This window comes from Lepisosteus platostomus, chromosome 25 (genome assembly GCF_059453375.1).
Source record: "Lepisosteus platostomus isolate fLepPlt1 chromosome 25, fLepPlt1.hap1, whole genome shotgun sequence".
In the NCBI taxonomy this organism is placed as follows: Eukaryota; Metazoa; Chordata; class Actinopteri; order Semionotiformes; family Lepisosteidae; genus Lepisosteus; species Lepisosteus platostomus.
Window position 1 is genome coordinate 9,361,496 of NC_142635.1, and position 15,390 is coordinate 9,376,885.

Genomic DNA, 15,390 nt, shown 5'->3' on the forward strand with positions numbered 1-15,390 from the left:
CCAAATTTACACCAAGTTAATTTAAAATTAAATAAAAATCTGTAAAATCTGTCATCTTTTGGATGTTTAATCTATTTAGTCTATTGTCCCAGAAAAGCCAAGAAAAACAATTTTTAGAATTCTGAATTGAACATCTCTATGCAAATTGACATGACAAGACTACAGTGTTTGCAGTACAGGATGAAAATGTTATACTGATCTTTTTTTGTTGTTGTTGGCACTTGAAAACATGTCACTGTGTCCTGTGACTTGATTTGCAGCTGCCTGCAATTGCAGACATCATACCGCCATCATTTTGCACATACATCAATTCCACATGAGCTGTTTTAATTACTGTTGTTCTATAAACGGTAATGAACTCAGTTTAAAGATGTGCTGTAAACAGTGGTTCCGTACGTGTTTAGCATACGAGGTGATTGGTGCTACACTTCCTTCTCCAAGCTAACAGGCTCCTGTGTCTTAAGTTTACATTATGTACCGTATAACTACTCGATGTCAGAATCAGCATAGTATCACAGCTACTCCAAACACATCAGATAGATGAGGAAGTGCCTCAACTGCTGCTGTACATACTGTAGAATAGGAAACCTAGCATGACTTTGTGCGCTGGGAGGAAAGGTAGCTCCCAGAGAAATGGCACATGAACATGGGGGCAACTTACAAGCTCCACACAGACAGCACACCACAGCTCAGGATCGAACCCAGGACCCTTGTGGCCACAGCTCTACCCACTATGTCACCTTGCCCACTCTGAAGTATTAAGTGATATATGACCTCCTGTGTGATATCTAAAGGGTTAAACTACATTTAAGGGGAGGGAATAAGTGGGGGGGGAAGCTCCTTTATTATTAACAGCTTTCGTCTCCCCTCATGAGCTGACACTGTTTTTGGTCTTCGCAAATCATAAAATCTGAGATGAGTTCAATATGCAACACCTGAAATGTGATTGTGATGAAGGGCTGACATGAAATTGAAAGTGTGCCTGATAAAATCAATTCAAAGACATTGATTTCCTCACATTTTTGGCATTCTCTTCCATCACCCGTAAGTGTGTGTGTTGAGTTATATTACAGTTGAGGCATTTTTTTTATAAATCTCATTCTTAGCCGTGTTTGAAATAAGCACGGTGTCCACACATGTAAAAAAATGGACACCTTTGTGTATTCTTTCTAAATACTCTTTCGACTAATGGCTAATGGAAATACAATGTTAGAAGTGCTGTTGGTGTAGAACAGTCCAATATTTGGATAACAGTCAATATGAGTCAACATATGATGCAAGGGACAAAAGACAGAAAGGAGAGTAGCCTGCTTCAGAGAGCGCAACTTTTAAGAAACCAATTTGCACCCATGGTTCTTTCTGTGTGGGTCAGACTATCGCACCCCTTGAACAGTGTTAAATTTGTGCTTCAATTTAATTTTAATGCCGTTCTTTATGGTGAGGCTGAAAGGTCTTTCTTGGACATGTCTTGGATAAGTCTCTTTTAAAGAAATTCTAGAAGAAAACATTTTTTTTTGGTTGACCATACAATATACAATATATGCTTCTTGAATGTACAAGACATTTATCCTCCACCATTCAAATTCAACGTTAAACACTACAGCAAAATGGGAAACTCAGCACTGGTTTCTGCTTTCTTTTCTTGTTGCGATGTGAAAGTGTTTCTACAGTATGTGAAATGAAGCAGGAGCCTTGAGCTCCAAACAGGCATTGGTTTGAATTAGTCCAAAGAGCAGAAGCAGCTTAGCAACTGTAGTGAAATTGGCTAAGAAGGTTTACCATGGTAAATGTGCACGCTGTTGTGTGTTTTTCTGTTACTGTTCAACACTGGGCTTCTTCATGCATTCACCATGCTTGGCTTTGGCTTTTGTCACGCTTTTACAGTGCTTTACTAATGCTTTTGAAAAGGTTTTACCATGGTACACTGGAGCTAGTTAGGAGTACAGGACATTCCGTAATGCATGAGTGCTTTATTTATATTTGTGGGTAAATTCTGAAAAACAAAAATCAATTTGAGATTTTCAGAATGTGGAAAACTTTTCACTTTGGTACCCAACAAGCGAGGATTTAAGAAACACACTTGATCATTTTCAATTGTCTTTCTTCTTTATGGAGGTTATTTTTAACTTAACATCATGTTATTTTTCTTTTTCCAGTTATAGTAACTTCGACCTTTGATGACTTTTGGATTTTTCTTGTCAGTTTCAATACAGATTAGTCATGGTGATCTGTACCCTTGTTAATATAATTATGAGAAATTGTCTTCTATGCAGAATTGTACCTACAGTACTCTTAAACAGCTGTCAAGAGTGTCTTGTTTCAACTCTTTGTTGAATGTGATCTTCATGATAGTTTAATAAAGGTTGGACTCTTTAAGGACTGGATTTCCAAATACTACAACATGATTTTTGTTTTTAAAGATTAGTTGTGATGCTAGTGAGAGGTACGTACAGTACTGTACATGTGAGTAGAAATCTAATGTTACACAGTATTAACTAATCTGTTAGTAATATCCTGTCATTTACATCACTTGAAAAATAGTGTTGTTAATGTGACTTTTGTAATGGTGCTTTAAGTAAAAGATACTAAAAAGCAGCTTTTAATAAGTTTAAAGCATTAAAATTTAGAGCAACTACAGTAGGTGGTACATATTGCACATAGCTTGATTTCTGACATCTACGTAATTCTTGCAAAAGATTCACACATATGTGGATTTTCAACATGAAGACAGCAACGTTTACCTCAATGATCTCTGCCATCATGCAATTACTTACTGTACAGTACATTACACTAACACAGAAACAAATGCCTGTTTACTGTTTGGTTTCTAGTGATAGTCGTCTATGGTGCAAGATTGGTTTCACCCTCACTTTTAATGAAGTACTGTATCACATGCTGCAATGTAGGATGAGCCAAGTAATGTTTTTTTTATTGTATTTTGTTTGTAACAAACTGGTGCCCTACAAGGATTCTGAAATTAGAGTGTATTGTGGATGCGTTAATTAACATAGAATTAATCTACAAGTAGCTATTCCTGAACTTGGATTTATCTGTTTTTACGCTCTTGCTTTCTGCAAACAAAAAAAAAACATGCAACAGCCTTCTTAGACCTCTTTAGTGTGCTGCAGTACACTCTTCTGCACATTCCCTTAGATGAAAAATATAGAAACGTCTACCAAAAGTCTTCTAAAGATGCCTGTAGGATAAAGTAGCGCTACCAAGAAATATTACAGTTCATTTCTAACTGCATGAGATCATGCCTTACTCTCTGCATGCATCAGCCTTGAACTGTACTATGTATTATCTGTGACTAATAAACAGAGAAATGTGATAATTGCACTGGCCATACTTTTTCTTGTGTCTTCTGTATCTTTTTCTATATTTATTTGAACCTTAGCCTTATTGATGGCCAATTCTCCCCCATTTTTATTTTGTTTCCCATCGCAGGAGTCCTCTAAGCCCACTGCCTGGTATTGAGCCTTACTGGGAGGGGAGGGAGAGGAACAGCTGCAGGGCTCCCCACAGCAGCCCTCTGTGAGTGCCTGCACCTTGTTCAGCATTGTGTGCTGGCTTAGCGGAATGCCTCCATTAGAGTGCTGGGCACATATCTGCCAGGGGTGGAAAAAGTTCCCCAGTCTTTACCACTCACAGGCCATAATAAGCAGCCACCTTTAAAAACCTTGGACCAGAGCTGGTCCCCTCTTGTTTGCATTTCTGATCACTGTTGTGTCCTACAGTAAGTGCCCAGCAGGTGGCAAAGGCACAGGCCTTTAGGGTTACTAAATTTAAGGAAAGTTTTCCTAAAACGTACCATATGGACGCTCCAAGCAGTCTCCTGCTCAACGTCAAAAGATGACTACCGGATTTCCTCCGCCACCTGTTAATGTGTCGGTATTGAGTGTCCGGAGGTAACAATAAGAGGAAATCTATTCCTTTTTTTTTCCCAAACAAAATCAATACCGGTGCTTGTGGTCTACTTATTTAATAACTACCTTTTTTTACATCTGTCCTTCTGTAATGGTGAGGTTGTCTAACCATGTCCTGCAAGTTATGTTTTCAGTTTTAGTGATCCCATACATCTTGTCTGCTGTGATCTAGACTTCAAAATGACATATTTTCCATTTTACAGTCTAAATTGTTAAGCAAATGTTGGGGGGTGGGGGGGGGGGGTGTATATTTTTATGGGTAAACCATCAGGAATAGGGCTGTTCCTACAGTATGTTATCTGAGTTTGTCAATATGCTAACCTCAGGATTTTCTTCACACCTTAAGATGCTGCCGTTTTATTCTTATTATTACATTATCTAGGTTTTATAACTCTCAAGTGGCCAATAATATTTACACATAACAACACCACCTGCTGGTCATTTAAGAATATGTTGGCCGGTTTTTAAACTATTTCCAAAGCAGGCAGTGGGTGGAAAAACAATTGCTCACTTTATGGCATACCTTCAGCTAATTGCCTCACTGGCCATTTTAAATGCCGGTGGATATTTTTGCAGTGTTGATCTGCAGACGTCTTGTTCTCCAGTGCTGCTTTGCATATTCCATGGGCTTCCTTTACCCTGTGGCTGCTGTTCACCCCATTGTACTACAGCGGTCTTTAATCACACAGACGCCTCCCCTTCTCTGTGTTGTAGTGTGTCGGCTGCTCCAGGGTGGGGATTGTTGAACATTTGGGGGGGGGGGGGGGGCACTTTGTCCAGCCTTATTAAGGTTTTAATGGGGTGCTCCAAAGAAAGCTCTGTTGCAGTCTTGCTTCTGTAATTACTAAGTGGTCCTTAAGGACACAGGCAAAATTAAGTTCCTGTTCTCCTGAGCATAATGAAGAGGAATTAAATAGGGAAGAATTGCAGGAGGGACCTTGCATAATGGTGAAATATTAACAGTGTACCTTTAGCAGCATGTATCTTACTGGGCAAAGCAGAGTAAGACAGTGACTTTTGGCAGCCTCCAGAATATAACAATATGTAATTAAAATCACAAAGACTTCCTGGTGTGACCTGGGTTTGGAGGACTAGTATTTTTAAAATGAATTAATTGTACACAAAAAAAGGTTGCGATAAGCTAATTGCAAACCTGTAATTCTCTTCGAAAGAATTTTGAGCAACTAGGTAAATTACAACCCATAACAAGCTCTCAGTGTGTCACCCACCCAGAACCTGGTTTCCTTTGCATTAAACGTGTAAAGCAAATCTTGCTTTATGCCTACCAACGTTTTAAATCTTGCTGGAAATTTTGGGATATTCGGTTGTGATACATACTGTATAAATAAGAAACAACAAAAGGCTTCACTAAGTAAGGATGAGTAAACCGTTCATACTTTAACACAATTAAAACGAATTTTGAACGACATTTTGAAATGACTTTAAATTGTACAAAAATGGAAAAATGGCAATAAAGTGACTAAGCAATGAAGCTAGGCAAAACAGGAGACTAGTAAGCATGGAAAGCAATGCTTTCAGGAAACAGCTGGATAAGATCCTAGGTTCTGTTAGCTACTAACTTCCAAATGATCTAGATAAGCCTCCTCTCATCTGTAACGTTTCCTTTGTTCTTGTTTGTTCAAATGCTGCATACGACATACCTCTAAACCAGCTACTTAGCGCTGGTCCTGTTTCTGACTTTATGGGAACAGCACAGGCCTCTTTTTTTTTTTTACAGATTTAAAAGGGAGGCTTCAAAAATATTTCCTCAGTCACCATTCACTGACATAAAGTGTGTTTGAGCTAGAAAGACCATAGCTTTCACCAAAACGAAAACAAAATGACACAGCCAAGTTTTTTTTTTTGAATGCACTGACCATATCATGGGAGTGACTACAGGACGTGACCCATCATTGGCATATTCCTTACTGGAATATTTTTGGATAATTTTGGAATAATTTGAAGGATTGTTCAAGCAATGACATTTTTTTAATACACAACACATCACTCTTCAGTTTCAGAGTATTGTCTTCTCATGCCCTTCAAATAGTTGCTGATACATGAAGACTGAGACTGAAATGTACAGTAACTTAAACAGAAAAACTGAATCTCTGCTGATGTGATCCAGGTTATGCTTGATACTGCTTAGAAAAGGTATGATATAATCAGAAATAGGGTGATACATTATATTTGTATACGTTATCCAACCTTGGAAAATCTAATGAGAGCAGTAAAAGAAGAGTTTGAGTTTCGTAATTCACATGGCGTCTGTTGACTGATAAATGAGTTACAGTCAGACTACTTAAAATGTGCTGTACTTGTATGATAACAGCAAACACCCTTTGCCAAGCGGAAAAACAGCCCTCTTTGTGTTTGTTGACATTAAACAGTAATGTCAATTGTGCCTCGTATTTTTTCAGATTCTGTGCTGACTCCGAACGGAAGCCACACCTGAATCACTGCCACATTGTGACGCTGAGCACACCGCTGCACACGAGAGCGTGACAATACAGCACTATGCCTATTATTTCCTGAAAAAGCTCAGTGGCAGTCTACCAGGAAAGCACTAGAACTGTTTTTGTGTGTGTGTGTGTTGAGTTTACTTTTGCATGCATTTGATGAACTTTACAATTTTTCCAAAGCTTTATAGTTTTTAAGTTAAAGTGTGAGTTTATTTTCCAGTCAAATCTGACACTTTTTTTTTTCTTATGATCCGGCAGCTCTCACACAGAGAAAAAGGTGTTAAAAACTTTTGTGCCAGCAGACAACCTTTACAAAGGTTTTTTGAACTGTTAAAATTTTAGCGGAGACAAATTAAATTTATTACTTGGGGGGGGGGGGGGGGTGATCTTTCAAATTACCCCCCAATCGAGTTTCTTCGACTTCAGTGTTCTAAGCTTCAGCATTTATAGTAATATGCTTGGGGTAATTCTGAGTCTGAGCAAGTGGCTGAATAAAATACTGAACTGAATAGAAGTATGTGCAAAATGTTTCTTGCACTTAATGTATTATTGCTGTGTACAGTATTCAGTTCCAGTGTTGTGCAGCTTTGTATGCTGTTTTACAGCTTTGTAACCGTGCACAGTGCATAGTTTTCAGAGGTAGGTTTAGCACTTTGCTAGACAATTGTTAATATAAATACGTACTATATATTTCTATAGGGTACTTTCATGCAATCTGAGTGCGCTGGCATTCTTCTTTCCTTTGTACCTCTCTGCGTATTCAGAGTGTTCTGTAATACGTTTAGACACCTACATCATTTCTATATGGGCTACTGAGGTACTGCAGGATCTATAAAATGAAAAGCACAAGATCTGCAGTAGGGTGCACAATTTTAGAAAGTAAGTGCAGTAAAAGAAAATGTAATATTTCCACTAAAATCCCATTCACATTTATTATTATAGTTCTAAGCTACTGTGGTGCTTTGACATTGTGATTAATATCAGTGCTTTAGAGTGACAATTTAAAACCTTTGGCCTACAAACCTCTAAAACCTTAAATTCTTTAGCCGCATGTGCTTACATTATTGTAGATCAATTTACTGTAAAATTGTTTTCAATCAATGTTAAGTAGATTGTCCAACTGCTGCCACATCTTCTGCATTGCACTTGAGCTGAATTGTCTGTAACTTTATATTGCCATAGAAGAACGTTTTACAGACTGGTTTGAGTGGCAGAGAAAGCACATTAGCTGTTATTACTGAACACTGAACCATCTGATGACAGCTGGAACTGAACCTCTTCGCTTCAGCCCCTATGACCACAAGCTACTGTTTTGTGATTCCAGGACATTTTGCAGACATTTGAACTTTGCTACCACTTGTATTTTGCTCCTTTAAATAAAATGCTTTATCTTTGATGAAAACTGACTTTTGCTTTTGTTTTCTGGAGAATGCTGGTTATTCCTCTTCATCTCTTGGTTAAATACTCTCTTGTTGGCTTAATTCATATCTGATATATTGGACTGGAACTTTATGTGCATCAACAGTGCATTCCATTAACCTTTTCATTACTGTGATAACCCTATGAGCAAGAATCCAGAATGCATCAAAACACCTCAATAAACAGAAAAAATAGGGCTCATTGTAAGATTCTGCATGCACAAATAATTCTCACTCACATATTCACGTATGAATAAAGATCACATGAAAACATTTTGTATGTATACTTTCAAAACAAAAATTATATGAAATGTATAAAGCTATCTATGGTAAAAGGCCAATCAGAGAGTATGTGTTCTACCCAGGAAAAGCTGAGTAATGACAAGAATTATCCAGAAAAAAAAGAAAAGGCAGGATCTTGAACTGTAAGCTGAAGTTAGAAGTTAAAGATAAATCAATGCACCTTTCAGTAGGCTCTGAAACCATTTTATGATCTGTGCCTTACTCATATCCTAGTCATAAATAGTCCTAATATGATAAAACAATTACCTTGTGTACCTTTTATTGGCAGTATGAAATCAATCGCAAGCAATTGAATGTTCTAAAGGGGGAATAAAAAAATGTGGTCCATTGGTTGTTGCTGACAGTAATGCTTACAAACTCAAAAAAAAGAGGCATCTATTGCCAACATACCCTTAATAACCCCCCCCCCACACACACACACACACACACACAGCTCCTTAAGTAGTTGTGCCTACAGAATATTCACTCACTTCTGAAATTTCAGAGGAATCCAAGTTGTTCAACTCATTTTATACACACAGTAGGCTTTCCCCATAGATGTCTAAAATACACTGATACACTGTGTGCTGTAGAAGAACAATAACAATCAATTCAGGGAACACCTGCAATTTTTAAAATGAGGTCTATAAGGATCATATAGTATAAAAGACATCAGGACTTTGGCTACATCTCCAGTTTTGCTCCTTTCCTTGAAAAAGGCAGACATATCAGCCCACTGATATTACAACTATGAGGCACTTCCTGAGCAATGTCATCAGAATAGTATATTTTTATAGTTAATATGTTCAGGAATGCAAAGATATCAAATTAGTATGACAAAACAGGCCATTTATACACTTGGTAAAGCTGTGAAGTGGCTTAATTAAAACATTCACTTATGTTGTGCAAATGTTAGATTCAAGGGGTGATTTGAAGCTGTCAGAATCCAGTTTACAAAGTGTTAAAGCATGTCCATTGGCTGAAGAAATGCGGTAGATTAAGGTGTTTCTCATGTGTCTTAGGGCTGCACAGTATTACATAATTTCCTTCAGTGAAGGCCTCATAAAGGCTCTTTTTCACAAAAGAAGATAGTGAATAATGTAGTGCTGTACGCAAAGGAACAATAGGCTTTGGAGACAAAATCTGGCATGATGTTTTTTTCCACCCTCGCTTTCCTTAATTTTCAAGTTTCAGGATCTGCCAATTTTAAAAAGAATTGGTTTTTGCAGGCAGAGTATATTCAGAATACACAAATATGGAAATATATTTGTTCAAACATGATATCTTGACAGTACTGACATTATAATGATAAAAATGAAACATGGCCACTTAAAGTTCATTTAAAATTTCTGTATCCAGAATGAGTAGTCAAATGTTGTTTCATACAGGACTATCTTGAAACCTTAGTGTCTGACAGTATTTCAGTACTACATTTGGATAACATTAGTGCAATATCCTGAAAAGCAATGCTTAAATATTGGCAATTACTGTAGCTAAAAATGAAGAATGGAAGAATACTGTAGAAACACTCTCAAATGAATCATATGTCTTTCAGCATCTCTGTCAATGGTACAGTAATCCTAAAAATATCACAGATAGCGAAGAAACATGAACAAAGAAGCAAAAACACTGGCGTAGGAGCAAGGCTAAATTGCAGTCTGAATCTAGCAAATTAAATAAGAAATGAAACAATTCGAGACTCACCTGGCTCAAGATGTGAAGTAACCGGTCTGTTCTTGGCTCTTATTAGTGGAGAGGTCTTGCAGTAGGAGGTGTCAAGCAGAGGATGCAGGGCTGACTCTGGTCTTGAAATGTTTCATACGGAGCTCCATTACAGTAAACGAAACTTTGCCATCTACAAATGATTTGCCTTAGATTGTTTCTCCTAACATCTTTAGGAGGTAAAAAGAACTGAAACTGAAGCTGGTTTTCTTCTTCTTTTAGCTATTCAGCTGTGTAAGAAGATGCAAAACATAGATATTGAAATATAATTTCTAAATAGTGCTCTTTCCAAACAGCATGCTCCAGGTTGATTTTTTTTCTGTGGAGACTGTGTGTGATTAGAATAAGTGATAATTGGAACATTGAAACAGCTGATCTTCCTTTTGCTATCAAACTCGTTATCTTTTTGTGTTAAGCAGAGGGTTGGCAGAATATCCTCTTTTGAGTAGGAGTTTGGAGAGCTTTGGATCACTCATTTGCATATTCCTTTTCACTAGCAGTCTGCAAGCTTTACTTTTCTGGGCATCTGCTCTGATTCTCTGCCGTCTTATAAAGCGAATAGGCTCAAGGTCCAGAATAATTTTATATTTTTTATCTGACTAGATGGTCTTCCCTAGTGGCTATGCTACATGGTAGGATTTCCATTGTGGAAACAAATGCACTTCTTGTCATTTCTTATTTTCTATGCTCTCCATTTTATTCCCCTACAATATCTATCAAAATTGGATGAAGGCTAGTTTCCTCTGGAGAAATATGTGACCAATGGTACAGCTGATGACCTTACTATATACTGTAATTACTAGCTGATGACTATACTTAATAATAATTACTATTAAGCTTTTCAACTGAAGGTGTTTTGGAAGCAGTTGGATTCTGGAGCATCACTTCATTTACATCTAATTGAGGAAGTTTTAGTTAAGGCAATTAGATTCCTGGTTCTTTTTATTTTTCCCTCCCAATGACTAGACTGTCTGCCTTTGAATGAGCCCAGTCATTGAAAACTAATTGGGCATTTGGAAGAAGGCTAATTTAATTGTACTGACAAGTCCACAGCCCTTTACTTACCCACTTTTATGTGAAACAAGCTTTTGGATTGGAGAGGACTGATTGAGACACAGTCTGGCACCTTGTTTTCTCCTCCTTTGAAAACCTAGAATGCCAACAAATTCATTAACTTTAACCTTACACATCCGATAGATCTGACATCATAGCAGGAGTTCCTGCTTAAGCACGGTCCCCCTCTGTCAAAAGTGTTTGGGGTTTATGTGACTGAAGTCCTTTGGAATAAGACTGGTCTAACTGCTGCTTCTTTTTTGCAACCAAACACATTTTTTCACGAGGTTGGGTGAAGACTGAGGAGCAGCTTACTCATGACATGGATGAAAGGATGAGTGGAGACAGAGACTACCCTGAAACTTCACTTGATTGCATACAATATGTTTTTGCTAATGCAAAAACTGAGAGAGCAGGATCAGAATTATCCTTGTCCTTGGGATTTAATCAGTCCTGTTTTCCCGTTTTTTAACTTTTATGTGAAAAGTAGAAATGCAGGAGAATGTTGCTTCTCAGGAGTGAAGCTCAACAGTGTAAATAGTGATGATTTTATGAATTCAGGGGTGTGAACTTATCATGAATGACTGTGTTTTTTGTTTTGATCATTCTTCCTCTCCCGTTCCCTGTTCCTGTAAGACACAAAATCTTCCCAGGGCTGAGTGGATTTTAAGTCAAAGGGCTTTAGTGGTACTAACAGGACATTTGCCTTCTGTTCGTCTTTCAGGTCCTCTTCTGGGAAAGTGAGCCCCGAAAGTGTCCACTCCCTGCGCGCCCCTTCTGAGTCCTCTGAGGATGGCCGCGGCCTGCAGGTGAAGAAGACCCTGAGCCCCGGGAAGGAGAAGGAGCTTTCGCTCTATAAGAAGACCAAACGAGCAATAACCAGCAAGAAGTATAGCGTGTCCAAGCACGAGGCTGAGGCCACCACACCCATCGAGCTCATCAGCCGCGGGCCGGATGGGCGCTTCGTCATGGAGCCCTCGGAGCTGGAGCCGTCGGTCAAGCCCCGGCGGATCGAAGGATTCCCCTTTGTGGAAGAGTCGGACCTGTACCCCGAGTTCCGGCAGTCAGACGAGGAGAACGACGACCCTGCACCGATGCCCCCGGCTCTCTCTGCCCTCAGACCCCAGATTTCTCCTATCTCCTCCAGCCAAGAGTCCTACCTGCAGCCCCCAGCCTACAGCCCCAGGTTCCAGAGGCCTATGGAAGGAATGGGAATAGTGGAGAGCAGCCGACTCCAGGCCACGGGACAGATCAGGGCCCCTCCTCACCAGAGAGGCTTCCCCCATGGCCAGTTCTACAGCTATCTAGGCAGCCCAGGGGAGCCTGAACCCCCTGCCCCATTTTACATGCCTGAAATCAGCCCCCTCAGCTCCGTTATGTCCTCTCCGCCTCTGCTACCAGAAGGACCTTTTGGTCACCCCACTATCCCAGAGGAAAGTGGGGAAGGCGAGATCCCACACTACGCCGCCTCCAGCAGTACGCTACCCCTCACCCACACCCCTCCGTCCTCCCACTCCCCCGAGTTCTGGCAGCGGCCCGAATTCTCCTTTGCTAGCTTTGAGGGTCCTCCCTTAATGTTTCCCACACCCCACCCTCTCCATCCTCATCGCGACCTCCCAGAGCCCCCCCTCCCCCTGCCCCATCTCTTTCCCCGGGCAGCCCTCCCGCCCTCTTCCCTGCAAGTCTCCTCGTACCCTGGCGTCCTGCAGCTGGAGGCCACAAAGAGCCGCCCCGGCAAGTCTCCCAGCAAGGTCAAGCCCTCCGGCCTCCCAGGCAAGCGTTTACCTATGCAAGAGGCACAGAGTCACGGGCAGCTAAGACATACCAGCCATGGTATGGGCGTACCGGTATTGCCTTACCCCGACCCGGCTGCCCACATGGGCGGCCCAAGCACATTTGGTAGCCTGGACTCTCGGTGGTATGAGCCCCGGCCCCGGCTGAGCCCAAGGCTGGCTCACCGGGTGGATCCCAGCCTTCATCAGGTGGTCCTCCAGCCCTCTCGGCTCTCCCCTCTCACCCAGAGTCCCCTGAGCTCTCAGGAGGGATCCCCTGAGCTGGCTGTCCGCCCTAGGCCCCGCCCAGGCCTGATCCAGCCCTCTATCCTACCCGAAATGTCAGAGATCACCCTTCAGCCCCCCGCTGCCGTCAGCTTCTCCAGGAGGTCTTCTCCTACTTCCTCGCCAGCCCAAGTCCCGGGCAATGGCAGATGGGGCAGCCCCAGCTATCGGCCCCAGCTGGCCTTTGCCACCACTGCAACTAGCTATCCCTCCCAGTCCCCATCGCCCCCCATGGAAAGCAGCGATGTTTTCGGGCAGATACCGTCCCAGCGGAGGACAGATGAAGAGATTCTTCCCTCTGAGCCATCGCCACCTCAGTTGTCAACTTCAGGGTAGGTGAAGTAGGGTGTCACATTGAAAGCAACTGTCTCATGTCTGAGGGAGGAGGACTTTGCTACTGTTCAGTCACAACCTAAAGCAGTGGTTCTCAACCGGGGGTACGTGTACCCCTGGGGGTACCTCGAGATGTACAGTACCAGGGGTTACCTCGGGCGTCGCATCCTGAATGGCGGATTTTCATGTGCTTGGTTTTTAGTAAAAAATGTATCAGCTAATTCTGAAATCATTTAGATTCTGAATGATCGATGCATATCTACGATATTCCTATTTCTATTGTCATGAGGAGAAAGAGGGGCAGTGCGATGGCAGAGCGTGACCTCTATCCGCTGAAATCTGTACGCAGCTGCAGCAGAGTGCTTTGCAATCGCACAGCCGCATCGGGAAAGGTGGGGGATTCCCAGAAACGCTTTGTGTTGTGATTTTGTGTTGGAGTGACGTGGTGTTTTTTTCTGGGTAACTATTTGACTCTTTCCCTAACATAGCAGACAAAGCAGTTCGTAAGCTTTTACCATCTGTGACGACGTATGTATGTGAATGTGGGTTTGCCAAATATTGTGACACAAAATCAAAAACGAGAAAAAAAATTGACGCTTCAGCAGACATTCACTGTCAATTATCAGCTTTGACACCTACTGTAATTTCAGCAAAATCGCTGAAAATCTGTCGCAGCAGGTCTCTCATTTGATTAACTGAGTAAGTCTGTTTTTTATTATTTTAATTTGGAGTCTTGATCCTTTTTTTTTTAGTTTAAAATTTTACAAGTAGCAGTTATTTTTTGATTCCACTATAATACAGCACATACTGTACATACATGTAAAAAAACGAAAAACACCCCTTTCTTAGCGTTCAATGCCTACAATAATCTTTGGCCAAAAAGGTTGAGAACCACTGACCTAAAGTAATGAATCAAGGATAAGAAAACTGGCATAAAGGTTTTCTAAGCTGAAAGTCTGCAAAAAGGCAGACTATTTTCACATTCTTTCATCTTCTTGTGTATCTCTAATTTAAGGCCAAAGAAAAGTAAAGCTGGGTCATAACACTAAATCTGATCAATTTAATTTCACCTACAACTTCCCCAAGAATTGGTGTTTAAGTGTGGACTACAATTAATAGCTTGAAGACGATGGCAACTTGATCTAAAAGAAACACATTTGTATTTGATTTGATTTTATCGTTATTATCAAACCAGTATTTGTCTAAATTGTTACAGCAATCTTCTTTTAACAATAAAAAAAATTAAGACGGACTGACTTCAATGACAGGTAAGTAAACATGAGTAATCACTTTTGTAAAGGTGAATAATTACTTTAGAAAGCATTAAGGTTTGTGAACAATTCTAAGTGCCTTTAGAACCATCCAAAGTGCAATTCAAAACAGAGCAATTTAAATTAAAATTCACCTGTAATAATTACGTCTTGTCTGCTACCGTATATTTTATGTGAGGAAAACGGACTTTTGTATTATAGGTGAACATCGTAAAAGCTTTGTATGATATTATGTATGATTGTGTGTATGATGAATTATGTATTTGTATGATCCCCCAATGTCAGTCTTTGCTGAATTAGTACATGTTCAGCTTTAACTTCAAATACTTTTCATAAAACCCGAAAGTGCTGAAAGAAACTAGTCTGGGAACAGGTTTTTTGTCTTCTGTCTACCCCTATGAATCATTTCTCGCTTGCCAAGGATGTGCTAGAATCCCATTTGTTTCTTCTGTGCATTTCAGCAGGTTTTTCTGCACTGTGCATCCTAAATAATTTAATAGGTCCCTCTGGGGCAGAGCGTTTGAGAAGTCTCCCTTGATGCATGGTAAAATATTTTCCAATTCAGCTCAGGTACCTAAAAAGCCTGGTTTCAAGAGAGAGGAGCACCACAGGATGCCAATACTTGTGTCCCGTTTTATTCATCTTTCGCCCCAACAGGAGGAACCCCCTGTGTTCATGTAGATTGAGTGGTTTCAGACACTGCCTCTGCCTCTGAAGCAAAAAAAAAAAAAGAACTTTGTTTCTGTTACCAGTTCCAGGCTTTTTAGGACTCCTTGGTTATGGTGTGATCTGCAGAGCGTAAGGAGAGCACGACACAGTGGACACAGGAGGCCCTCCATCTTTGTTACTAACCTGACAACATGACG

The 15,390-nt window shown here is 40.5% G+C and overlaps 1 protein-coding gene and 1 long non-coding RNA gene across 8 annotated transcripts in view; one reads left to right on the forward strand and one right to left on the reverse strand.

Moving 5' to 3' along the window:
- LOC148641048 (uncharacterized) overlaps positions 1 to 15,390 on the reverse strand; it is a 637,701-nt gene that overhangs the window by 349,647 nt on the left and 272,664 nt on the right. The window lies entirely within an intron of this gene.
- igsf9bb (immunoglobulin superfamily, member 9Bb) overlaps positions 1 to 15,390 on the forward strand; it is a 160,663-nt gene that overhangs the window by 135,906 nt on the left and 9,367 nt on the right. For 4 of the 6 annotated variants that reach the window (XM_088620172.1, XM_088620173.1, XM_088620176.1 and 1 more), the window contains exons 18-19: positions 3,448 to 3,534; positions 11,588 to 13,252. In XM_088620172.1, the coding sequence (XP_088476298.1) occupies positions 3,448 to 3,534; positions 11,588 to 13,252 (1,752 nt within the window). The remainder of the gene's footprint in view (positions 1 to 3,447; positions 3,535 to 11,587; positions 13,253 to 15,390) is intronic. The other 2 variants (XM_088620174.1, XM_088620175.1) reach the window with 1 other exon arrangement.